Here is a 27,229-nt window from a genome sequence, read left to right as displayed (position 1 = left end):
TTTCAGCTCGCAGCTCAGGGAGCTGCGAGCTGAAATTCCGCGAGTAATTACCGTATTAACGGTAAGATTTTTCTAGCGCTTGTTTTGCAGCGTTAACGCTGACAATTGAATACGCCCCTTGCTGTAATATCATAATAAGCACAACAGAAACCAGTCATAATAAACTCTGATAAAAATGTACACTAATAACCTAATATTGCAAATTGTAAAGTCCATCTACCATGTCAAGTGTTCGTAGTACAGATAGATATCAACACCAACTGTCTAAATACGAGACTGGAAACTTCTCTACTCCATTTTATGGCTCTATGCTAAACCAGTGGTGGGCCACCTGCTAGACATCACGGACATTACAAGCAGTTCCAGACTGTTCCAAACGTAATATAAAAAAATGTTTTCCCAAGAAGAAATACAGTGGGAATTACCGCTCAGTTCGAGTATGTTCTGGGTATATCATATACAATTATTTCTGCTATTAGAAAATATGTTTTGTAATTATACACGTTTATAATATGAAACAGTTTTAAAAATATTTTGGGCTAGAGACAGATTTAACAAACTGGTAGAAGAAACAGGATTGTTTAATAAATGTATTCATAAATAGTTGACTTCTAGAAGTGGATCTAAGGTTATAAGTGCTGTATGGTGAAGGAGTAAGAATTCTGGACAGATAATTAATCAACTTATTAAAAAGCGTTTGAATAGTTTACTGGCAAAGTGAACATTTCTCCTGGACCACAGGGTCATCCAACCAAGGTATGATAACATGTTGCAATGGTGGGTATTTTATTTATATTGCAAAAAAATAAAATAAAAAAAATGTCAGATTGTGTTTTATACTGTTTGCCATGGCGATATTAAGGTGGCAACAGCGTCTATAAATAGCGTTTGTTTCTATAGAGTAGGTCAAGCTGAGAAAACTTTATTTTCAATCCATATACCCAGATATATATCTTTAGATAGTGGTATCAGAATAGAGTTATCGTTTGCTCTAGTCTATAGCTCTGGCAAAGACAAATTTAGCCTGTCTTCCAAATGACATGGACACTGTTTTACCAATGTATCCATTGCTCAAAATGAAGAAATCAGTTTGTAAAGACAAATTTGATAACAAAAAATAATATATGGGCAAAATTCCTTATCAACTGGTAGTGGATGACATTTTACATTCAGCTGGCCCTTGCACAGCGCCCATCCCATTCAGCTGGCCCTTGCACAGCGCCCATCCCATTCAGCTGGCCCTTGCACAGCGCCCATCCCATTCAGCTGGCCCTTGCACAGCGCCCATCCCATTCAGCTGGCCCTTGGACAGCGCCCATCCCATTCAGCTGGCCCTTGGACAGCGCCCATCCCACTCAGCTGGCCCTTGCACAGCGCCCATCCCATTCAGCTGGCCCTTGCACAGCGCCCATCCCATTCAGCTGGCCCTTGCACAGTGCCCATCCCATTCAGCTGGCCCTTGCACAGCGCCCATCCCATTCAGCTGGCCCTTGCACAGCGCCCATCCCATTCTGCTGGGCCTTGCACAGCGCACATCCCATTCTGCTGGGCCTTGCACAGTGCACATCCTATTCTGGCAACACACACTTAACCTTGACACACTCACTTCCATTCGAATTCAAGAACACAGAAACCATGAGTATATGGTGTTAACAGAGAAAATACAGTAGGGCCACCCAGCATTCTACTATTTGGAGGGTGATTGGTTTCTAAGTTCCAAATGAACAAAGTGAAGTCAACATCATACCAAGAAACCATTAAATCATAGAAAGTGTAAGCACATAAAAACACTGTGAAAACAATCCATCATGCTTTTGGCTAAGGGAGCTCCTTCCTACCTAACTCTAATTTTCATTTATCCACATGTTAAAAAATGTGTGCTATGGATGTCAAAGAGATCCTGCTTTTAAATTTACTAAGCAGCAACATTCAGTTGGCTGCACTGTTTTGCTTGTCAGGGATAGGGAAAAAAATAATCCTCTTAAATTGTTTTATACAACAATTCCAGAATTGCTTTTCAAAAGAATCTAACAAGGCACTTCGCCAATTTTAGATGAATGCTATTGCTGAATATATTGTACTGTACGCAGCATCTTTTTGTATGACCTGCTACTTCAATAAATATTATAGCTTTACAATAGTGATTTACATCAGTTGTGCAAAAGACATAATACATCATGAAGACTTTTTAATGACAAAAAAAATGCAAGTCTGTGACCTACTAATTTACTTTTTATTACCAGATGTAAAAAAAAAAACCATCACATGACATCTGGCATACAGAAGGTAACATGAGCTCTAGCTTATGAGATTTAACTTAAATCACAAAAAAGCCAAAGAAAACAATACAATGGATACACGCCATTATATTCAGCCTACAACCATTAATTCTTGCTATTTTAGTGAAGTCATAGAATTTCTCAATCTATTTTCTCTACTGTAGTACTGATGGCTGACACTAGTTGCTAATTGCCATCACTTATACATATTGATGCGTATTTAATAGTTGTCCTCAAAGATGCCTATTATAGGTTAATTTGCTGTTATCTAGATGTTCAAATTAACGTGTTTAATCTGTGTACTGACCTTGACTGAAACCCTGATTGCACATCTTATATGACCTTGCCTTAGCCTGAAATTGCGGATCTAGTTCCTGGCCTTGAATTATTTGACATTGCCCCCCTCCTCCATTATCCATACTCTTACCCCTAGTGATAAATACCAAACTATGTTCAGAAGTCCTGAGGGCAACTTTAGTGAACATAAGTAGCTCTAAGAATAAGGGCAGGGCCATCTTTTCCATTGGGCACGATGGGCAGCTGCCATGGGGCCCCATGGGCAAGGGGGCCCCATAGGCAGGGCTCTTAATTAGAATAAATCCTGCAAAAGAAATAACCTGCAAAAGAAACCTTCAAGGGTCACTGAGCCCCTCTCTCTCTCATATATATATATATATATATATATATATTTTGTTAAGATGGCCCTGAATAAGGGGTATGAGTGTGCATATGTATCTATCCACACATATACATATACGCACACACGGGACATGAAATAACTTTCTACCAGTAGAATTACTGCGTCACCGGGCTTCATGTGAAGGCTGAAAATGGTAGTAAAAATTATTTTTTTTAATAAGTCATCCATAAAAATTATTATTATTCAGCAATCTGATGACACCAATGTTTAATATGAGGAGTACATGGGCCTTTATATTTCTGGAAATCAGGGAGGGCGAGATAGATACAAAAAAACCACTATTTACAACACTGGAAATGTCTATAGTTTCACCAACAAATGCCAATTGAAACACTTATCTTTATATCTGCAAAGAAGACCCGCTCGCTACTACGGTTTGTAATTCTCCACTCAGAACACATCCTACACTGAAATGCTAGAAATCTGAGTCATCAGATTCAGTGAATTTAATACATAGAACTGAATTAAACCCTGGACCCAGTAATCAGACCTAGCACACACAGAGAATATTGCAGTCACGCAGCACCAACCCATGAAAAGGCTCCAACCATAGAATATGCTGTTTTATTGATATGACATGCCTTTTTCAAACGCATTGCAGTAAAAGTGCTTTTTAAACCAAGGCAAGACAGGTGAATATATACAGACATTATACAAATGCCATAGTGTGCATGATGTTCAACTAATAAGACCTCTTCTATAGTTATTTTCATAAATCTCTTCGTGATGTGTTGAACTGTCACTGTGAATAAGGATTAAAACTAAAACCAAAATGCTTTATCTTGTAGCTTCTCCATAGGTGGTTTTACATCTACTTGCATTGCTTTCAGTGAATCTTGACCACAACTTGTATACTAGCAAAATAGGGATCACTTATCCCTATGATAAAAACAAAAACTATGTATACTTATTGCATTTTTTTTTGTATTCGAAAAAGGATCATGAATTTTGCTTTTATTGTCCATTGAGAATTTGTTAACACTACAGTATATTAAGTCTCTGTAAAGCATTGCATAATATGTGGGGGCTACATTTAAAAAACAACATAATAAATCATACACACACATTTGAAAATACAGTCATGGCCAAAAGTTTTGAAAATGACAAATATTTTATTTCACAAAGTCTGCAGCCTCAGTTTTTATGATGGCAATTTGCATATACACCAGAATATCATGGAGTGATAAGATGAATTACAATTCATTTCAAAGTCCCTCTTTGTCATGACAATGAACTTTATCCCAAAAACAACATTTCCACTGCTTTTCAGCCCTGCCACAAAAGGACCAGCTGACATCAGGTCAGTGATTCTCTCGTTAACACAGGTGAGAGTGACAAGGGCAAGGCTGGAGATCACTCTGTCATGCTGATTGAGTTAGAACAGACTGGAAGCTTTAAAAGGAGGGTGGTGCTTGAAATCATAGTTCTTCCTCTGTTAACCATGGATAGCTGCAAGGAAACACGTGCAGTCATCATTGCTTTGCACCAAAAGATATTCACAGGCAAAGATATTGCTGCTAGTAAGATTGCAACTTCATCAACCATTTATCCGATCATCAAGAACTTCAAGGATAGAGGTTCAATAGTTCTGAAGAAGGCTTCAGGGCGCAGAAGAACGTCCAGTAAGCGCCAGGACCGTCTACTAAAGTTGATTCAGCTGCGGGATCCAGGCACCACCAGTGCAGCGCTTGCTGTGGAATGGAAGCAGGCTGGTGTGAGTGCAACTGCACACACAGTGAGGCGGATTCTTTTGGAGGATGGCCTGGTGTCAAGAAGGCCAGCAAAGAAGCCACTTCTCTCCAGGAAAAACATCAGGGACATACTGATATTCTGCAAAAGGTACATGGATTGGACTGCTGAGGACTGGGGTAAAGTCATTTTCTCCGATAGAGGCATTGTCCGGAGAACGAAAGGTGGGCGCTACCATCAGTCCTGTGTCATGCCAACAGTAAAGCATCCTGAGAACATTAGTGTGTGGGGTTGCCACTCAGGCAAAATTGTGAGTGAGCCCACTCCTTTGGCTAAGAACACAGCCATGAAGAAAGAATGGTACGTAAACATCCTCTAAAAGCAACTTTTCACAACCATCCAAGAACAGTTTGGTGACGAACAATGCCTTTTCCAGCATGATGGAGCACCTTGCCATTAGGCAAAAGTGATAACTAAGTGGCTCGGGGTTTCAAAATATCGAAAGTTTGGGTCTATGGCCAGGAAACTCCCCAGACCTTAATCCCATTGAGAACTTGTGGTCAATCCTCAAGAGGCGGGTGGGCAAACAAAAACCCACAAATTCTGACAAACTCCAATTGATTAGGCAAGAATGGGTGGCTATCAAGCAGTATATGGCCCAGAAGTTGATTGACAGCATGCCAGGGCGAATTGCAGAGGTCTTCAAAAAGAAGGGTCAACACTGCAAATATTGACTCTTTGCATAAACTTAATATAATTGTCAATAAAAGCCTTTGACACTTATGAAATGCTTGTAATTTTACTTCAATATAAAAATGCAACATCTGCCAAAAAAGCCTAAATACACTGAAGCAGCAAACTTTGTGAAAACCAATACTTGTGTCATTCTCAAAACTTTTGGCCATGACTGTACACGTTACTTCATATCTGTGGTTCAACATACCATCAAGATATAATTAACATTTATCTAGTTCTCACCAAGTCCTGAAATTGCATAAGTCTAATCTCATATGATAAATAACCAACAATACATTTAGCATTTATTATTTAGTCAACAAAAAATAAGTTGATGTGGAGAAGTTAAAAATTAGGTACACCTTTACTGGGTCTAAACGAATGTAAATTGAGTCAGGAGCTGCTAACCAACTGCCCTTCATTATCTGACCATCAGGATATGTTACCAACTCTATATATAAAAGCAAATCCTTCGACAGTTCAATCTGTAGCATTCAGATCTACATTAACACCAACCAAAGACAGACATCGACAATGTTCTCAGTGAAACAACTGTTGCTGCTCATCGGTCTGGAAAGGGTTAGAAAGCAGTTTACAAAAAGTTTCATCATGCTACAGTAAGAAAGATTATATCTATTTATATAATTTTCATGGAAGAATAGCCTTTTCTCTCAACCAACCTACAACCCCCACCCAATCCAAAAAACAAACAAAAAGAAAATAAAACATTGCAGATTGGCAGAGGTTTGCAAAGTTCGATCTGAACAAGATTTCTGGAACAATGTCTGGGGGATAAGATTAAAGCGGAGTTGTTTGATTTTCGCTAAACGTGGTGTGGAGGATTAATATCAAACAGCACATTACCACAAGAATCTCATATCAACCATCAAGACAAATGATAACTTATGGCTATTCTGCAGTCCCAGCACTTTGATGCCTCACAATCACTGAATGCAAAATGAATTCTTCTTTATACCCAAGTACCCTAGAGGAAAACTTAGGGCCATACCAGCAAACCTGCAACTGAATGGCTGCAAAAGAAAAGACTCAATGTTTTGAAATGACCAAGTCAATCTGAATACCTCAAACCCACTGAGATGCTGTTGCGAGACATTAAGAGAGCTATGCATAAACAAATGCCCTCAAACAGAATAAACTGAAGCAGCTGTTGTAAGGAGAAGTAGGGCAACATTCCTGAAATACAAGACAGAGTGATAAACTTATACAATTATTCAAATTATTGTTGCGTTGAAAAAAAAAATATATATTTTGGTATCCACATATGTATTTCATTTGGTTGCAGTGGAATAAAACACAAGAAGAATAATTTACTAATTTGTTACTTATTTCACACTAAAAGCCTTAAATGGGCTTGACAAAATTATTGCCACCTTTTATATGTAGTTACAATTAGATTTCAAGTGATTCACCATCACCTTGCAACTGAACTCACCTGTGGTGACTGTCAGGTGCTTGAAATATAAAAATCACTAATAAGCAAGCTTGAATAGAGAAAATGACTAATTCTCCTGTTTTGTGTCTATGTGTGTACTGCAATGAGCCTGGAGAAAAGAAAAAGTCAGAGAATTGTCTGAGAGAAGATTGTAGCCAAGCATGGACAATTTCAAGGCTACAAATCAATCTCCAGAGACCTTTGTGTTCTCGTTTCCACCATACATAATGTTATTAGGAAGTTTAAAGTTCATGGCACCATAACCAAGCTCCCTGGATGGGATGGCAAAAGTAAACTTGATCATAGAGCGCAGCTTGGGATTATTCTAATGGTGGAGAGAGCACTTTCAACCTGTCAGAATCAAGCTGACCTGCAGATAAAAGGTACTACAATTTCAACTCATACCATATGTCACCAACTCAATGAAACGGGGTTATATGGTGGAAAGCTCAGTTGAGTGGCAGACATAAGAAAGCCTAAAAACAGAGTTGTCAAACATATGTGAACCAGTCAAATCATTTCAAAGGATAATGCCCTGTGGACAGATGTAACCAAATTAATGCTTTTTGGTAAAGCACATCATCCCTATGTTTACATAAACCAAATGAAGCTTTCAAAGAAAGAACACCTTCCCTACAGTCAAACAAGCTTAGTTATACACAGTAATTGCTAAATATTAATGTAAAATAGATGCTTTACTTGCTCTTTAAACTCTTTAAATATATCCAGCTTGGGACGCCTTGCCCCAGTATATTTTGGGTAATGGATAGGAAATGTGTCCGCTCATCATCTCTCCTGCAGGAAACCAGTTATAAAGACAAGGTAATTCCACTTCCACAGGTACTGCATTCCTTACAGCAGCAGCCACATATCCATCCATTCCACCAGTAATGTCATATGAGGTCTTTGATATTAGGTAACATATCAAATAAAAGAATACAATAAAACCAAAGATTGGATTAATTTAAACAAGGAGAATGTACAGGAACAGAAATGTGCACTGGAGCTTGGCGACTTACCTTATCTCTCAAATGGTGTTCTGCTGCTTCAATGTTCAAAGGATCATCAAAATTTAACAGATCCTACAGGAACAAAGAAAGCTATCACAAAAGAGAAGATATTTCACACAACATGATTGTACATAACTAGTCCAAGAACACGTTGATTCCAGTTTAAGCAAAAGCAGCAGCTAACCTTCCAATAAAAGGTCGAATTTTGCATTACAAATGGTGCTTTCTATGAACCTGTCAGTTACCCATTACCTCTTCTTTCTGTCATGAACTTATATAACAAGACAGTGCTCAGGGGAACAATATCTTTGCACATCTGATAAACATACCGGTGTACAGTTGTCTTACAGAGAAATAAGGACATATGGGATTCAATTATACATTTCAAACAATAAAAGAGATTTCATTTAACATACATGCATTGCAAGTTTGGTTATACTGTTCAGGGATATATTTAAAATGTAGAAGTTCCATGTTTAAATAGGAAAACATATAAACATATTTAATAAAATGGTGCTACGCGCACAAATTGTGATGTAACCCAGAGCAACCAGATATTTGCTGTAATTTCCTAAACTTTTACTAAAAAAAAAAAAAGAATGGGAGTGGTTTACAGCAAATATGTGCACATTACACAGTCATTAGCCAAAACTCTGTTCATAAAAACGACCCCACAGCTACAGAATCCAGCCTCAGCTGAGACACTTGTCTAATATGTCAGGCAATTGGTTCTCAGCACCAGTAAATCCTACACAGTCAAATTACATCCTGTTTACTTTTAACAGCCACTCCAAATTCATTAAGGCATCTAAACAATGGCCATAAGGAGTCAGCATTCCATCAAAATAGGTTTCCAATGATTTTTCAAAGCCAACCATCGGTACTATTCTAAGAATACTGGGACATTGGGAGATAATAAACTAAACCAGTACATTTCTTAAATCCATAAATAAATTTATCATAAGTTAGAGAGACCTATTCTTAGACATCACAATAACTCATAAGCATTACAAAACTGGATACCAATCGCCAGCATCAGAAACAATGCTCTTTAGTAAAAATCAGACAACATATGGGTAGATTGCTTGTTATTTAAGTTCCAAGACCAACATTTTTTAATTTACAAAGTCTGTGATTCCTAGGTAATAATACTTCATCCTTGCCATTGGATGGGTTGTCAGGCCCACTTTTCATTAATAGTGCTAATCACGCTCTAATTATACAACTGCCTCCAATTTCACACTTTTATTCAAATGCCTGCCCAATGATGGATATTGCACGTAAACACGTGTGCAAAAAGCAAAGCCTGTGAATAGCAAAAAAACATTTGTACTTTGTCCTCACTTATAAAACAGCATCCAAGTCTGTTCTCAAAGCTTCTGTTCAGGACAGTGTACTATGTACTTAATGAGTGTTCTCATAGAACTCAATTACTTTATAACGAACACATGGAAACGCTGCAGGCAACGTCAAATCTATAGCGAGTCCTTTGTCCATTTGCTTACATTATATTAGTGACCGAGTTAAAGTACGTTAAACAGGCTTTAACAATGTGCATTCAACGATTACAATCCCTATGATAGCAAAAGAAAGTTTGTGTGACTGATGGATGAAAAGCATGACAGGGTTTAAATCTGCACAACCACAGGTAAAAAAGGGTTTACTAACACCCTGGCAGAATGCAGTGCTCTTTACAAAAGCTCCGCTATTTCTTTTACAGCCCAGGACGAATATCAGGGGCTGTCAGCGGGATGACCAATCACAAGCTGCAATCAACAGATTGTGGCTTGTGATTGGTCCAACCACTCTCACCACCTCTGGACTATATTACAGAACCTGCAGAGATTTGGGAAAAACAGTTGTATATAGAAGACGCTGAGGCTACAGCTAGCTGAGGCACATTAACATTTTTTGTAGAAGGCAGTGGAGCTTTAAACGCAACGTGCATCAATATACCCTTATCATGCTCTGTGTGCACCGGCTGTCAGGGCAGCCTGGTGAACAAAATGTATATTAAATGTGGGCTGAAACCACAATGTGTGCAAGTTTTGAAAATACTAAAAGGCATATCGTGTCAGGGTGTGTACAGTGTCAATATGGAACTGTATTCATTATTAAATAACATATACAAGTGAGATCTCTTATCCAGAAATTTCTGAAATACAGATAACAGCTGTTTTATTTGATCACCTAGAATTGTTCTATTCATTTTAAAGAGCGCTACTAAACAATAAGTAGAGATATGTTATGGACAGAGAGGGGAAAACAGGGGCCAATTTGGACTTGCTATACAGCAAGGTGCTCGAAATTATGGAAAAACCTCCCACATGGAAAACCTTAGGACTGTAGAATTTCAGATAGTAAGTCTCATCCCTGCACATTCTACTCAATGTAAAAAAATACCATCTGACTTGATTCCCAAAGAAAATGGTTTTCCATATGTGTTTAATAATTACCCATCATAATGGCAATTTATTATTTCTAATTATTGAGCTGGCGGCACCATTACTGATTGAACAGCGTACCGAAACTGCATGCGACTCAGCACAATGTTTTGATTGTTATGCAGCCTAGCATTTCCTTGAAGTTCCCCCTGCTTGTTACTCTGCAATATGTCATATACAGTAGCAGATTATCATGGGACCTTGTTCTACGATGTGCTATCATATATAGTAAATTACAGTGCAGCAGGAATAAATAAACAGATAAATAAGCCTGTAGTGGATCGGTTTATTTGTTTTGGTCAAATTCAAGGTCCCAAGCTCAAACCCAAACACCAGCTCCTATTATAGTTCACCTGTCTCCCAGAGAATAATCTGAATAATCTTCTATTACAGGAGTTCTTAAGAGGAACAGATGTTTTCTACAAATGTTTGCCATTTGACCCCATTTTTGGATAGCGTTATAATTTCTTGTCAATAAATAGTTCCACCTCTTATTGTTCCTTTAACTATAGTGTTAGACATATACAAGGGTAATGGTAAAAACAAAAAAAAAATAATCAAATAACTGACACATAAAACAGGACATATGAAATGTTGTTCTGGGTGTTAATGTCCCTTTAAATCAGGGAGCCAGCTCTTATTGTTTGTGTAGTGCACTTTCAATAACTTTCCTCTTTGGTCAAATGCATTATCAGCAGATCCATTAGGATATGTGCAGGCAAACAGCAGATTCTGCTCTCCCTTATCAGTACAGAAATTAAAACAGTGCCACATTTATCATTTTTTATCAGTACTTACTGTAAACAAGGAGTTCAATCCCCATACAACATCCTGCAAATAAAAGCGAGAGAGAGAGAAAACAAGAGAAAAATTAAACATGAGAAAACGGTCAATAAAATATGGTTCAGTCACTTATTGCTGTTAACATGGTTTGCTTATCAGGAGCAGGGCCCCAGGACAGAGAAATGAGTGAGGCATTGGTGGAGAACAACATGTGCTAGAAACTCTTGGGCTTCAGGAAAAAGCTAGATTTAAATGAAATATAAATTAAAGACTGTAAAGGAAGGCTTCAGGGGAATAAGATTATTATCGGATTTTACAGTAGCATCACAGAGATGAAATTGCTCATGATCACAAGGGCACCTGAGAGTGGAGGAAAAGCAACAACAGACAGGGCTTTTGGATAAAGTGACAGAATGAGGTAGCCGAAGCAGGCAAAATGTGTCAACCAGCAAAGTAAATAAGAGATGCTTTGAAAACCACACAGCAACAATGAAACCATCACAGCTAGAGTAGTGCTATATCTTCCTCTTATTTATTACTTAAGTAGACCTGTCACCAACACAAAACAAACAGATATCTGAATGGACAATATATAACAAAATATTTACGGAGCATTTCATCAACGTGGTATCTGTAGAAGAAATGTTATACATCTCTATGTGAAGTTAGCCGTCTTCTGGGCATATACAAATATCCATGATGATAATTAAAGTATAAAAATCCTGTTATATCAGGAGCATGCCTAACACAAATTGGCCCGAAATTACCACGTCTATGGCTCAAAAAAGAGGCTTATTATCTGGCACGTTGGTAAATGTCATTAGAAGATGCCCACCACTGGCTTGCTTCTTCTGACCGCACAAAGAGCCAAATAACAGAATGAACAGATCTTGATGATGCAGTGATCCTGGCACTTGGGCCTAATGGCATATACGGCTTGTGTGTAGCTAGCTTTAGGCATTCTAGCAGGAAGTACAAGACACATAAAGCACATGATTTTATGCCTAGTTTTGCCTGTATTATTGAGAAGATTTTTTTCAAAAGTGCGTAAAAGTATACTCAAGTATATGCCTGCAAGTGTATGCTTGTGTGTCTTTTCTATAAATATATGAGTAACAACTAGAGACATGTGTCAGAGTACCTCATGACTCAGTAATGTCACCAGTTCCTAGTCAATAGACAAAACTCTCATGAATATTGGTTCAGTCCTGAAAACAATTGTTTCCAATGTGTGTGCTTTAATACACAGAAGAAAATATTAGATTGGATAAAATGAAATCATGTTACTATGTTCTGTCTTGGCATGGGCATTGTTACATATATGTTAGGAAATGTTAAACATTGCTTTTTCATACTGGAAGTATAGAAATCCTTTTATGAATGGGTTTAATATAAGACAAAGCACCTGGCAAACAAAAATGCAGAAACGTCAAATGCCCTATGTTGGTAACAAGAATGACTGGCCAGAAGCCACATCTCTTGACATGTGGACGGTTAACACTAACATTTCATGGCTTAACTATTAGATCCTGTAAAATAATTAAATGGGAGGAAAAAGGTCACAAGGTGAATGAGAGGTATTGATAAAATGAACCACAGTAAGAGAAGTGTGGCCTTCAGCCTGAACCCAGTTAAAATCACGTGGGTGAGTGATTAGGTGTTTAGCCTATGGGCTTCTTCTATACGTGAACCAATAAGACAGAGGAGGGGGGTGGCTTAGTTTTATATAGGTGAAGTTCTCCACCATTTTCCCCTCTCTGCTTCCGGATTCCTCCCTCCCACCCGGCAGTTTTTTGCATGGTTATATGTTGTCGTTTAGGTGGGAGAGCAGTGCAGTCGGTAAGTTTGCATATGGTGCTTGGGTTATATTGTCATAGGTCACTACTCCCCCTTCGGATTGTGTTGTCATCACGTGTGTTGGGTCCAGTAAATGGGACTCTGGGCCAGTATGTTGAATATCTTGCTGGCGGTTAAAAGAGGGGTGTAGTCTTGCCGTTGGACATATATTTCGCAACGGCCAATAGATAAGGTATGATCCTGGGTTGGTGGTTCAATGGTCTGACCTTTCCACCGTTATTGGTTTTGTATTTGCTGACTGCCCTGCTCTCGTCCGCCTTTCAGCCCCTTTACTTTAATATTAGCCATTTAATAAATATATTTTAATTCCAATGTTATTCTGGTGTCCGTGTCGTTATTGGTTTTCTATGGTATTATGGTAAACACTATGAACTTCCACACTGTGCATTTTATTGTGTTTTAGTGGCACAATATGCTTTCTTATATTTGTATCAATCACTTATGGCAGTAGCAACACCCACCCCCCAGTATACATTGATTGTCGGAACACTCACAATGGAATAAATAGAACCACTACCCAAAAAAAGGGACCTTATACAATTTGATTAGTAATGACAACCTGTGTAGGAAATAAATATATCATACACAATGGGGCGGGTTTCTTAAGCCTGAAACCAGAAAGTCATGCTAGTGTGATATAAAATCACATGAAATAATGCGATAGAATTTTTTCTTATTGCTTTATCATAAAAACACTTTTCAGATTTGATCGTATGAAAATACTTCACAAGTGAAATGTGCAAAGAGACCAAATCAAACATCCATACTAAAAAGCATGATGCAGTTGTAAACTTAATTGCAAAGACCAAATAGTGCTCCACAAATCCCGACAGTCAAATCTCAGGAATGCTGCTGAGATCTCTCCATATGGTAAATTGATGTTATACAATACTACTGTAAAAAGGATTAATGTAATTTAGTAATCTGCGGTGTGCTGGATATTTAGATTATATAAGTGGCATACTTAGGGAATAAGTGTTAATTACCAATCCTTACAAGTATTTGTCTCAAGCCCAACCATCTTTATAAATGGTAGTTTATCACCTCTGTGTTTCTGAGAACATGTGGAAAAGGACCACAAGGTTATTAAAGGAGTAGATTGAACCCATTAATCCAATGTAGAATAACTCTTAAAAGCAAGTGAGCCCTCTCTCTCTCTCTCTATAATATATATATATATATAGCTGTACAAACGGGGGTACATTTTTATTCTGGCACATCAGTCAATGTCCCAATGGAACTTGCAATCTAAGTTCCCTACCACTAATATGCGCGCACACACACACACAAACATGTGCAGATACACACACACACAGAAGCCAATTTAGTCAGAAACAAACGTACCTAGAGGCAATCCAAGGGAAAACTAGAAGAAATACAAATTTCCTGCAGATAGTTAGCTGGGTCAGAATGCAAAGAGTTTGTGAGGCAGCAACGCTAATATTTGTGCCACCATGTATATCACTACATTATATACCTTAAAGCAGCAGGAAAAAAATGGTGTATTTTATCTTTAGATAAACCACTGTGGCAGGCTATAAGAAGAATGTTGGTATTTTCAATTTGTCCTTGGTTTGCGCCATCGTCTACCACACTTGGTCACATAATTTAGTGAGCAGAGGCTCTTTGGAACGCCACTCTGAGTGCTGTGTAATGTAAAATCCTCCACATTCTGCCTTCACATGGCATGCTGAGAGATCATGCTCTAGTAACTGGCAGTTATATTTTGCAACTTCCAGAGAGATTTTGTAAAGATAATGATTTGTAGTAAGAAAACTAAGAAAAATGTTCAAAAGGTTCTTAACTTACTATTTAAAGAAAAAAAAAATCTGTGTGAAAATGCTGCTTTAAAAATCTATTTAGAAATGCAACTCTCCCAATAAGAGATAAATAGAGGTCATTTAAATCAAAACACAGTATTTCTCATGCATATATACATTAGCCAGGGAATGACAAACTCCCTAGGTATTTACAGTTCTTAAGGGAACTTACAAATAATTTAGAACTTCATGCTCCCTTTACTTTCTCTACAGAAACAAATTCATGACATTTTCTTTCACATTTGTGTAGGCAAGGCATGACTATTAGCTTTGGATGGTTATCAAAAAGCATGAATAGACTGCTATGAACTGCTCTGGTTCTTTTAAAATCCATAGCACCTCCAGAAAACTCAAAACTAGCATAGCATTGTACCGAAAAATCTGTCTGAGAACTCTCCTCAGTGCTGAATAGGACTAAACCTTGTTGTATGATTTTAGGCACTGTGAAATCAATGGTGAACGAGCAGAAATAAAGTCTGATTAGACTGCAAAAACTTCAATTATTCCCCTTCGGGGCAATTTGTGCCACAGCTAGCATCATTACTTATTGTTTTAGTGTGTGTGAGCGTGCCTATTCTTTCAACAGCTTCAAACAAGTGACATATTTTCTTCTGCTCCATTATCCTTTCAGATCTAAAGAAAGGAAGGGTATAACTGTAGTCTCAGAAATATTATTTCAACAAAAGCCTCTCCTTGCTTACGGCAGAATATAAATATCATGAATTCACTATTCTTCCAATAATTACAGGCTTGGCTCAAGGATTTTCAGCGAGTTGGTGACAATCTGCAACAGCTTGTGAAAAGTTGTTTATAGAAAAGGTAAGAGAGTAAGTTTTGCCATCAGGATCCCTAATCTGAAAAAAGACATGACAAATCAATACTTTTTAGAAAGCAAGAGAAAAGACTCTGTAAGAAGCCTGACATTTCTATAAAATAAATAACACACAGTACAGTAAATTTAAAGGAGATGCAGATTTCAAAATAGAACTTGGCAATTGCTGTAAAGTGTTGTATTCTCAAATTATTATTTTTTTACCAATGTTTTTATTTGGGCTATGAAAGTTTGGATAAGAATAGAGTGGAATGAGCTAAGCAATTTCAGGCAAGTAGAGAGTTTCTTGCCTGAAGGATCCTACAATAGTGAAATAAAAGGATGGTCGGCTCAGTGAACCTTAGCAGTCATCATGGTATGTACAATCCATACACTGTCCTCCTATTATTTGAAAGCCTCTGGCCCAAATGATGTTCCGGAAATCCAAAAACCTGTTATTTAAAGCAATATAAGAGATCACAGTAAATGGAAGTATACCCGAGTGCTATAGAGTGAGGTCCAATTGACAACCACTTACGTTTTGACATTGTGTCTCACTGCAAACAATTTTCCTCTGTTAACAGCCATTTTTGACTTCAAGGTTCCCTGCAGTGCTCTTCAGTTATGTTAAAGACAAAAAGTCTGGCTTAATAGACTCTTCATAGACTATGGCACAATTCATACAGTACCTACTATTCAGATGACATGTTTAAAATTGAAAATAAATCCCCTAGCAGACAAATCAAAGCTTTAACATAATTCCAAACATAAGAGAATTCTGTGGAATAATTCATTTATGACTGATACGGTCAGGTGAAATGAAGTAAAATGTGTGTGATCAGACTTTGCAGGTCATCCTGGTTTATCTAATTTTGAGCTTTTAAAGGATCATCAATTTCCGAACTTGGTGTTGAAACAGCTTACCACTGGAGTTAGGTAATGGCCTCAATTACTAGACTGTGCTTAAGCAGTAGATTAACAAACCTAAGACACTGAAAAATGGTTATGAAGTTTCCAAATAATGATAGGAATTAAAATGGTTGTCCAACGTCACGATTCATGTTGTTACTTTGCATAAGAGTCTGGGAAAATGGTCAAACTTTGTAATTAATTTGTTGCTAGTTACTTACTGAAGACTTGGGAGTAAATTTATCAAGCTGCGAGTTTCCATCGGGTTTGAAAAGTGGAGATGTTGCCTAAAGCAACTAAATTCTAGTCAATTATTTAGTACATTCTACAAATTGACAGCTAGAATCGGATTGACCTCCACTTCTCAAACCCGCCAGAAACTCGCAACTTGATAAATTTACTCCTTGGTGTTGAAAGTAAGAAGATGCATTACTTTGTAATGTCTCCATATGGAATGGATACAGTTTGGGTTTTTCAAGGGGGGGGGGGGGGGGTATGAGAACACATAAGCGGTCATCTTACCACTGAGGGGATATTGCTATTTTACATATATTATATTTTACAGAAAAACTGATGTGTACATATTTATTAGTATATTATTTCCTACTGTGTTAATAGACAAAGTTAATGCAACATTAAATGTCATCCTTCCACTGTTTCAGAATAACAATGACAATGCTCTAGGAAAGGTTTTTGTAACAATGTATCAGAAAAGATAGACGGACCTGCAACTTTGAATGAATGTTCTCACTAAATCACTATAGCAGAAAAACAGAAATATAAATGAAAACCGTCCTAAACATAAATATGCATTTCACAGGTTCTCTAGCAACACAGTAGGACTGGCAAACAGGGTTTTGTTTTACGGGGTTGGCGTGTGTGTGGGGGGGTGGGTTTCAGGGTAGCAGTGGAGGTGAAGGGAACTAAAGTGGAAGAAGAGGCAGTACGGCACAAGGCTTGGAGGAGAGCATGGGAGGAGGCAATGAGAAGTGAATTGAGACAGAGGTCTGAGGTGGAGCGGAGTGGTCGGGTAGGTATGTACCTCGAGAAAACATACATAGTACAAGAAGTCTATGTTAATCGTAAATTGTCATTACTGTGTATTATATGCCCAAACAAAGGTGTGGTGAGCTTGTAGAATCACCCAAGCTGTCATAACCAGCTTTTCTTGTTAATAGGTTGACTATGTTCAGACAACAGTCACAAGGATTATGTCATTCCTCTGTGCTATATGCAATGATTGTATTACACATACACAGGTGTCTGAAGAGATAAGGGAGTGCTGCATTTTACTGGTACATGACATAAGGGAGAACAATGCAAACTTCCAGGCTTGCAAACAGCCATGTTTGAAATAATCCCGCTGTCAAATATCAATAAAACTTGCAGCCATAACAAAAACATCCCCTAAACTTGTCCATAAACATCAAAGAAAAATCAATCTTGTAGCTGGCCTTCAACAATTGCTTTTAATCTTTCTAAAGAATTTATCAAAGCCTTATGAAATATTTATACTGTAAAATATATACGTCAGTTTTCCAATATATTATGGAATGTATTATATGGAAAGGATCACTTGACATTTACTGTTCCAACGAATAAGATGTTTATTTCTTAGTTTGTTGCTTACTGAAAATAAAAAGCAAAGCAGTATGGTGGCTTGACAGATGTCAGTACAATAAAAACAATGAATGAAGCAGCGTACAAAGCATGCACAAGATTCAGGACTTGGTACTGGATGAGGCCAAATAACTGAGCCACTGATTTCTTGGTTCCATGTTATTTTTTCCAATTAGAACTTGCTGTATTTTGCCTAGCAGAGATTATAAAATTAAAAGGAAGTGTAGATCCATTGCTATTCGAGTTTTCACCTGGTAAAATATGTGACTCCATATGCATGATTTTAAAAAGAAAGGTGAGGAAGGCATTCACCAAAATTTGGGGCTGTAATCTAAGTGTGGGCCACTACCAGGAGCTAGTGATAGGATTTTATCATTTTGATCCGTCAAGCTTATATTTAATATGCAAATAAGGTTTGGTATTTGGCATACTTTTTAGTAAAAAGGATTCAACCCGACGATGGTGTCCGTTGACAGTTTCAGCAACCAGCATATAACTGCCCCAGTCCTACAATTTGCTAGTTGGGGAAAGGGGCTGTTCAAATTAAAAATAAAATTGTCTGGATGGACTTCCTAAATCCAGACACACACACACACACACATTACAATTACAGCATTTTTAGCATGATTTTAGTTGCACTGATTGACAAAAAACAAGTGATTGCTTTACAATTTTAATATGAGAGCAGAAAGACAGTTCCAGTGCATGCACAATTTCGGAGAGTTGCTGGATTATTGGATATTGATCATAAACCTTAATTTTCTTTGATATAATCACTTTTGGATTAAAATTTTCCATAAAGACTATTTACATTTGATTAAATGTGATTTTTTTTTACCATTGCTTTAAAAGCTGGATTAAATGAATGGATTGCAATCTATTTGATAACCTTTAAGAGGAGCCTAAAATCAAATTATGTATGGATTGCATCAAGGTACACAATGGAAAAGAACAATTATTTACATATTTTGCGTCAGAAAGGGGATGCATCATAAAGACATGAAAATCAGATATTGTAATGTGCGAGCCAAATGACTGCATTTTAATGTGGATCTTCTACGCCATGGAAAGTTGTGTATTTACCACGTATATGACAGTTTCTTCCAGCATTTTCAGGACTCCCTGCTGACTTCCTCTTTCAGTGCTTGCCTACCGGTGACTTCATTAATAAGCAGTATGTCAGAGCTGTCTACCAGGCTCTGACTCTGCACCATTATGATAACTGCATACAGTTCAAATCGTCTAGGGGCATGGCATGCCAGAAAGCAACGTGGTTGAAGTGTATCTGGGTAGATTGGACGCATTGCCTATTTTGTCCCAAATTGCTACTCATTAATGTTGGCAGATTCTCATTACAATGTCTGCTCACAGAACAAGCTGTGCTAGAGCACAATACATCACCACCCCCCCCCCCCCAAATCAAAGGGCATCCCTCCACCATTCACAACCAAGCTCTCTCCTTCCTAAACATACTAGACAAGCAGGATTAGGAAGGAGAGAATTGTATGCGATTTTATAGTTGGTTCTGTGGAGAGTCACAAAGTCACATAAATGACAAGCCTGAAAGAGAACAAAACAGGGTTTCTTGAGAAGGGAAGGAGACGTACAGCAGGTGATATACTTGATATACACACAAGATTTCTATGGTTCTGAAAACAGGTACGTGCAATAATCAGAACCAAATAGAACAATGATTTTAATTATTCTAAAAATACAGTCCCTTTAAATGTACTAAAGAGTAAAATGAGAATCCAACAACCATTATGATCATGTATGGCCACACATGAAGTTCAATGATGCACCCTAAGCCAAGTAGGAAATGTGATTAAAAATTTGGCAAATATATTTGACGCTCCATCCAGCAATGATGCAGTGTTTGCAGTTTAATGTTTTCACTTAGAAAAAGCATGAAAGTTCCCCCTGTTCAATCTCCGAAAACGTAATTTATTTTAATCTCGATTTGCTTCTATGCTTAGCTTTCTGTTCAGAATCGTTCTATTCATTTCACTGAACAAAACCCTGCAGGAGCCACTTCTCTACCCCAGTGGAAAAATGTAGCGAAACAATTGTGTTTAGTAGGCTCAAAGTCAAGTGTTTGGGCAGCAGAAATATGTTTGAGGCGAGTGTGTGAGACAGAGACATATCTGAATGGACGAAAAGAGCCTGTGGGGATCTATGTGGAAGAGATCCAAGATGTCAGTGTAGCTAAGGCTTACAGATCCCCTCTGCCCCAATGATCTCAAAAGACATTCAATCCTGTTTGGCTAGAAAATGCAGGAACCAAGTCTTACTACAGTGTATTAAAATCAAAATGCCAAAATATTTAGAAATTTCCTTCTTTATTCTCCTAACTACTGCATCTTAAACACATGATAACATTTGGGGAAAAAAAGGTTGACAGGTAAATGCCAATATGCTTTTGCAATAATTTAGCCCCTTAATGACTTGACCTAACTCTATAACTATGCACATAAGGCACATCTTATACTAGCAATGACTTTTTAATAACTTCGATATCCTGCGATTCAGACCTTTGTTATTTCGTACAACTTGCATAATCCTCTATAGAAGCATAACAATTCTAGTATACATGTTTTCTTAACAGAGATTTGGACTCTGTTAGGAGATTTCTAACCTCCACACTTGACCTCTGCCAGTGGATTGAATCTGCTACTCATCAGGATGGCCACTATCTTGATCTTGTTTTCTCTAGACTATGCTCAGTTTCTGATTTCCTTAACACTCCTTTCCCCCTCTCGGATCATCACCTTATTAGATATTCGCTCACCCCCAGTTCTTTACCCTCCCTAGTGTCAAACTCTTCCAAGCCTCCTCACAACCACAGGAATATCAACTCTATTGATCTTCAACAGTTTTCCACCTCTCTCAAACATCTGCTCTCCCCAATTTCTACATTCTCCTCCCATGATCGGGCAGTACCCCATTTTCACCAAACCCTAGCAACTGCCCTTGATCATGTGGCTCCAGCGACACTACATACTCCGCATAGACTTCGTTGCCAACTGTGGCACACTAAAGTAACACGAACTCTACAAAAACTCCCGTAAAGCAGAACGTCACTGGCGTAAATCTTGCACCTCTAATGATTGCATCACATATACTGGTATCTACCACTCCTATATAAATGACCTGGACACTGCAAAACAAATATACTTCCAATCTCTCATCTATGCTCAGGGTTCTAATTACAAACACCTTTTTAACACATTTAAATCTCTTCTGAATCCTCCCGCCCCAAATCCTCCAACTACCATCAGTGCCCAGGATCTTGCTTCCTTATTTCAAGGACAAAATAGAAAAGATCAGACTTGAAATGGTATCATCTCCCTCGACAAGCAATCAGCTCAACTCCTTTGTAGCACCCTCTAACACTCTTCATTTGATGGAAGTTTCTACTCTGTTCTCATCTTTCTACTCTACCTCCTGTCCTCTTGATCCCATTCCCTCGAAAATTAGTAGGTCCCTGTCTCCTGTGCTCATTCCCCCTCTAACTAAAATCTGTAATCTCTCTCTTTCTACTGGTATTTTTCCATCACTTTTCAAGCATGCAGTGATTACTCCCATTTTAAAAAAAACAAAATTCTGACCCAAACTCTCTTGCAAATTACCACCCCATCTCTCAGCTTCCATGCCCCTTCAAGCTTCTCGAGAGAATTGCCTACACATGCCTCACACTTTCTTACAGCAAACAACCTATTGGTTCCTCTTCAGTCAGGCTTTTGCTCTCAACACTCCACAGAGACTGTGCTGACCAAGGTTGTCAATGATTTGATCACAGCAAAAAGTAAAAAACCATTACTCTCTTCTAATTCTCCTGGATCTCTCTGCTGCATTTGACACTGTTGACCACACTCTCCTCATACAAACGCTACAGTCCCTAGGTCTTGAAGGCACTGTCATATCCTGGTTCTTATCGTATCTTATCGCTCTTTCAGTGTTCATTTCTCTGGATCCACCTCTGCTCCGCTTCCTTTATCATTTGGAGTACCGCAAGGCTCAGTCCTAGGTCCTCTGCCATTTTCTATCTACACCACTTCTCTTGGAAAACTAATAAGCTCCTTTGGATTTCAGTATCATCTCTATGCGGATGATACACAAATCTATCTATCCTCTCCTGATCTTTCACCATCTGTGTTGTCTCGCATTACTGACGGTCTTTCTGCCATTTCATCTTGGATGTCTTCTCGCCAACTCAAACTTTCAAAAACTGAATTAATATTTCCCCCCAAAAACAGAAGGTTCCTGCCTGACATTTCTATTGATAACATGACCATAAATCCCACCACACAAGCTCGCTGCCTAGATGTTATCCCTGACTCACAACTATCATTTATTTCCCACATCAACTCCATATCTAAATCATGTTACATACATCTAAAGAACATTCCCAGAATACACACACATCTCACACAAGACATTGCAAAAACCTTAATTTCATGCACTCATCATCTCCAGCATCGACTATTGCAATTCCCTCCTTACTGTTCTTCCCAAAGTCAGACTTGAACCCCTAGAATCTATTATGCACGCAGCGGCTAGATTGATTTTCCTTGCAAACCGTTCTTCCTCTGCTGAGCCACTGTGTCAGTCTCTACATTGGTTGCCTGTATTTCAACAAATCCAATATAAAATTCTTCTATTGACATACAAGGCTGTCAACAAAATTGCACCAACATACATTTCCTCACTTGTCTCAAAATATCTCCCTACTCGACACCTCCATTCTGCACAAGATCTGCGTCTTCCACTCTCATCACATCCTCCTATTCTCGGTTACATAACCCCGAAAAAAGTTAACCCACTTTGTGGAATTCCCTCCCTCGCACAGTAAGACTTTCCTCTAGTCTCCAAACCTTCAAGTGTTCTCTGAAAACCCACCTCTTTAGACAAGCTTATGATATTCCTCAACCACCATCTTAATCTCCCCTATTACCACCCTCTACACAACTAACAAAAGACAACAACCCTCTGACCAACATTTGTACACACACAGCCCACTCAGTACTTTTACCTTTATATTCTAGCTGGTCCAGTGTGCAATATGATGTAGCACATGTCCTTGTGTTTCAAACTCCCATTGTTGAAAAGCTAAATGGTTTGATTTTGCTTTGCCCAATCTAGTAAACTGGTTTCTTCTGGCAGCAAGAATATACAGCACCAGCTGGCTATAGTCTCCCCCATGATAATATCTGCTCTATTACTGCCAGGGTGTTGTTAACAGAAAGTAGACTTTTTTTTATTTTAAATTAATGCCATCAAAAAATGTTTTAAGGTTGTAACTTTTTAAAATGTATTTTTTAAAATGAATGTGTCTATTGTTCTATATCATCCCAATAAGTTTTGCTAAATACACATCTAATAGGAGTGTAGGCTGTCTCCTGTTTCAGTCACAACAGTGTTTCCATAGTGCTGACAGTATGTTAGAGATCATGTTGAAGTATGCGGTTGTTAAGAGAACGGGTGGTGCAAAACTGATGGGTTGACCGAAAAAGATGTAGAAAAAAAAGCAGAGTAAATTGATTGGTCAGGTATCTCTATCAAAGGATGCATCACGCTGCTGGTCTTTAATAGGCACTTTGTGTTGCTGGTCAAAGGGTACTGTTGTACATACTAGTTAAAGGTACAGTATTATATAAGAGGAGAGTTAAACTAAAAAGGGGAGGGTTTAAATCTTGCACAACATGCATTGAGCACCGCATTTTAAAAAATTATTTTGTGCTCAGCCACAAAAGCACAGGAATATTTTCAATGAAAAAGCTTCAAAATCTCCTTCCATTATTTGTAAGAAAGTTTTCTGCATTATAATAACACCATGAGTAGCTTCTGTGGTAACTTATTCTATAGCAATATAAATGACCTATCTATAAATATGCTTTTAACATACATATAAATGTGCACTGCTGTGTCCAATGTAGGACTATTCTACACACATTACACGGCAGTTTTGTTGTGGAACTCTGTGAAATTACTGCTCAGGTAAGACACGTTGTTGGGTGATCTGGAGGATGTATTGAAGTACCAGAAGCAAAACGTTCCCTTTCTTGCAAGCAAGTAAAGAATGTGTGTCTTTTGTTCCCTTTTCAGTTGATCAATTGAGATTTGTGCGTGAATAGTTTTTTTCTGTGCCCTTGATTATTCACAGCGGATGTAGGATTCGCGTCTTCATCTGCTTCTACACATTGCAAAGCTCAGCTTTTGTCTCCCAACTTCCTTCATATCAAAATGCAGTCTCTTACAGCTTTAATATCTCAAAACCCAAATTTCCATCAAGCTGTCATTAGCCTTTGTAATCCACACCTACAATCTCTACAATGTTGTCGCTTCTGTAGCATTAGAAAGTATTGCACAGTATATGTCAAATTCAATATTCACCTCTTCAGAGTAGGACCCTAGTCTAAATCCCACATGCTCAAATGTGTTCCCATTGCTTGGGCATGAAATACACATAGCATACAGTCATATGGGCATGCTTAAATATAAACAAAGTAGAAAGGAGGAAGTATCGTGCACATAGGAGATGTGCACAAAAACATACTTGTAGGTTAATTGGCTGCTATCAAAATTGACCCTAGTCTGTATAGGTGGTGTGTTAGGGAATTTAGACTAAGCTCCAATGGGACAGGGACAGATGTGAGTGAGATCTCTGTACAGTGCTGAGAAATTAGTGACGCTATATAAATAGCTGACGATGATGATAGGATGTGTTTGAAGTTCTAGTTCAGAGCATAGTTACAGTGAACCAAGTGAGACAACACATATTTCATTAGGTGAAGGGCTTTTGGGAGGTAAAAACCATCAGTGTGGTTTCCAGCACCTAGTGACAAACCAGGATGTGTGCACATCACTTGTGTGCCCTGGGGATAACAACTATTTTGATACTTAAGGATATACTTAAATCACCCTAAACAATATTAGCAGATATTTAATAATACAGCTAAGAACCAGGGACATCACTGAGGCCCTACTATGAAAATATAGCACAGTTCGTGTTTGTTGCCAAGTCTGTGATACCTGTGTTCCAGAACTTTGCATACAAAACTTTATTGTTTCTGCATTATTTACATTAAGAATTGCACATTTTAAAAACAAGTAGAAATATTGTGCAAATTGCTTGTGTCCACAGATGGGTAAAATTGAAAATTCATTTTTTCGTCCCAAGAGGAGAGAAAATGGAAGTGCACATTTTTCCTCCCCAGATGAAGGTGCTGAAACTTCCAATTCATTCATGTTTGGACAAAAATGTCACTCTCCCTGGTTACCGAATAGGTTTCGCTATCTGATATATTGTCTCAAACAATAAAATAACTGCCTTCACAGTGTGTAGATGACAAGTGAAAAATTTAATGCTGTCCAATTTGGAGGAAGAAAAAAAAACCATACAGAATTCTTCCTACCAACAGATATCAAACAAAAGCTTAAGGAAAACAAAATCCAACCATAATGTAGATTTTTGACGACCATGGTTCACATGCACAGATACACACCCAATTTGTTAACCCCACAAATCCTAAGATATAAACTGTTGTGCTTGCATATCAGGAAAAAAAAGTTGTGCAAGTTTAAGTTCAGTTTGTCCAATAACAAATGTGCATGGCTTTTCAGTAGCTATAATTTTCATTCCCCCACTTCTTGCATCTATTGCTGTATGTTTAACCTTGGGGAAGACAATCTCTGGTTATTCAGCTCTTGCTGAAGTACAACTTTTATCATATTGGTTTATTTGTTGCCTTAAACATATATTAATCTTCTTGTTGTTTCAGAAGTGTAGCCACATTATCATCAAATGAAATAATGTATAATCTCACTTTAACACCATGCACATTGACAATGGAATAAAATGCAGCAGCGGTTAGTGGAGGTTTTGTACGCTAATGTGCTGTCACCTCCTTATCAAAAATCATCTCGCACGCAATGAAAAACACACAGACGTCTCTTTGGAAACTGGCTTTATCAGATTTAAATGTCTATATATATATATGTGATAAATATCTCCCTCATGCTTATAAATCTCCCTTATCTCATATTTTTCAGTTACCAATGCGTAACCAGGAATTTGTTGTGGCTGTAATATGTGATAACAAAGAGATGGGCCCTTTAAATGTGTTTAGAGACACTGATGCAATATTTACTGTACCTTAAATTATAAGATGTGCTCGGGTTGTCAGCTATTTAAAATGTTATCAGCTTGCAACTGACAAATGTGGCATGAACCAACATATGAAGGACTATAAAAAAAAATTGGACCCATGTCAAGGATAGAAATCGCCTCTGATCTGCCTTTGCCCGGATGTGACCCAACATAACACGAGCGAAGTCTGTATTAATACTCAAATCAAACTAGACTCAACAATGATAGAGGGAGAGAATTTTTAAACTTGAAGAAACAATGAAATATATAATATGTTGGTGCTCCACTAGGAATAAAAGACGAATCCACATTTTTAAATTACTTGAGGTGATCCCAACAGTAATTATTAAACGTCAGATGAATTTGAAGTCTACATTTACACTGTGTTGAGAACAAGATAAAATGATAAATGTGGTGATGAAAGAATAGGCAGAAAATAATTTACCAGACGGACATGCAAAGCAATGATTTCAACTATAGAGCTTTAGATTGAGATTAACAAAGGTTAAAGTAGAGTTTGCTTTTCTCGTCTCCAACAAGTGTGTATGTACTGGGAAGGATTGGGGCCTCAGAAGCTGGCAAATAGTTTCCAAACTGTTCTAGCTTGCAGTGTAGTGTTTCTCTCGGCAGCTGCCATGTGTCACTGTCAGAATAAGGCCTCATTCTGAAGGGGGCAAAAAAAGAATGTCTGGTTTACCTTGATGCTACAGAGGAGATTGGAAAAAATAGTGCACTGGGAATTCTTAGGTTACATGCAGTGCATGCAAACATCTTTCCTTCATATTGAGAATATTTGCATTTTGGGTCAACGGGTCATTTATAATGACAATGGAGAAATGTTACTCATTTATAATGAGCTCAAGAAATATGACACACACATATACACCAAGCAGCCACATATTTAAAACCACCTGACTAATACCATGTAGGTGCCGCTCCTGCCGTCAAAACAGCTTTGACCCGTTGCGGT

General features: G+C 38.0%; 1 protein-coding gene across 2 annotated transcripts in view; it reads right to left on the bottom strand.

The window, feature by feature from the left end:
- The window catches only part of UBE2F (ubiquitin conjugating enzyme E2 F (putative)), a 169,108-nt gene that overhangs the window by 20,981 nt on the left and 120,898 nt on the right, over positions 1-27,229 (bottom strand). For both annotated transcript variants that reach the window (XM_075180344.1, XM_075180345.1), the window contains exons 8-9: positions 11,109-11,141; positions 7,876-7,938 (exon numbers count right to left, since the gene is read on the bottom strand). In XM_075180344.1, the coding sequence (XP_075036445.1) occupies positions 7,876-7,938; positions 11,109-11,141 (96 nt within the window). The remainder of the gene's footprint in view (positions 1-7,875; positions 7,939-11,108; positions 11,142-27,229) is intronic.

This window comes from Mixophyes fleayi, chromosome 7 (assembly GCF_038048845.1).
Source record: "Mixophyes fleayi isolate aMixFle1 chromosome 7, aMixFle1.hap1, whole genome shotgun sequence".
Classification (NCBI taxonomy): domain Eukaryota; kingdom Metazoa; phylum Chordata; class Amphibia; order Anura; family Limnodynastidae; genus Mixophyes; species Mixophyes fleayi.
The sequence above is the reverse complement of the archived record's forward strand: the minus strand, read 5'-3'. Positions and strand labels throughout refer to the sequence as shown.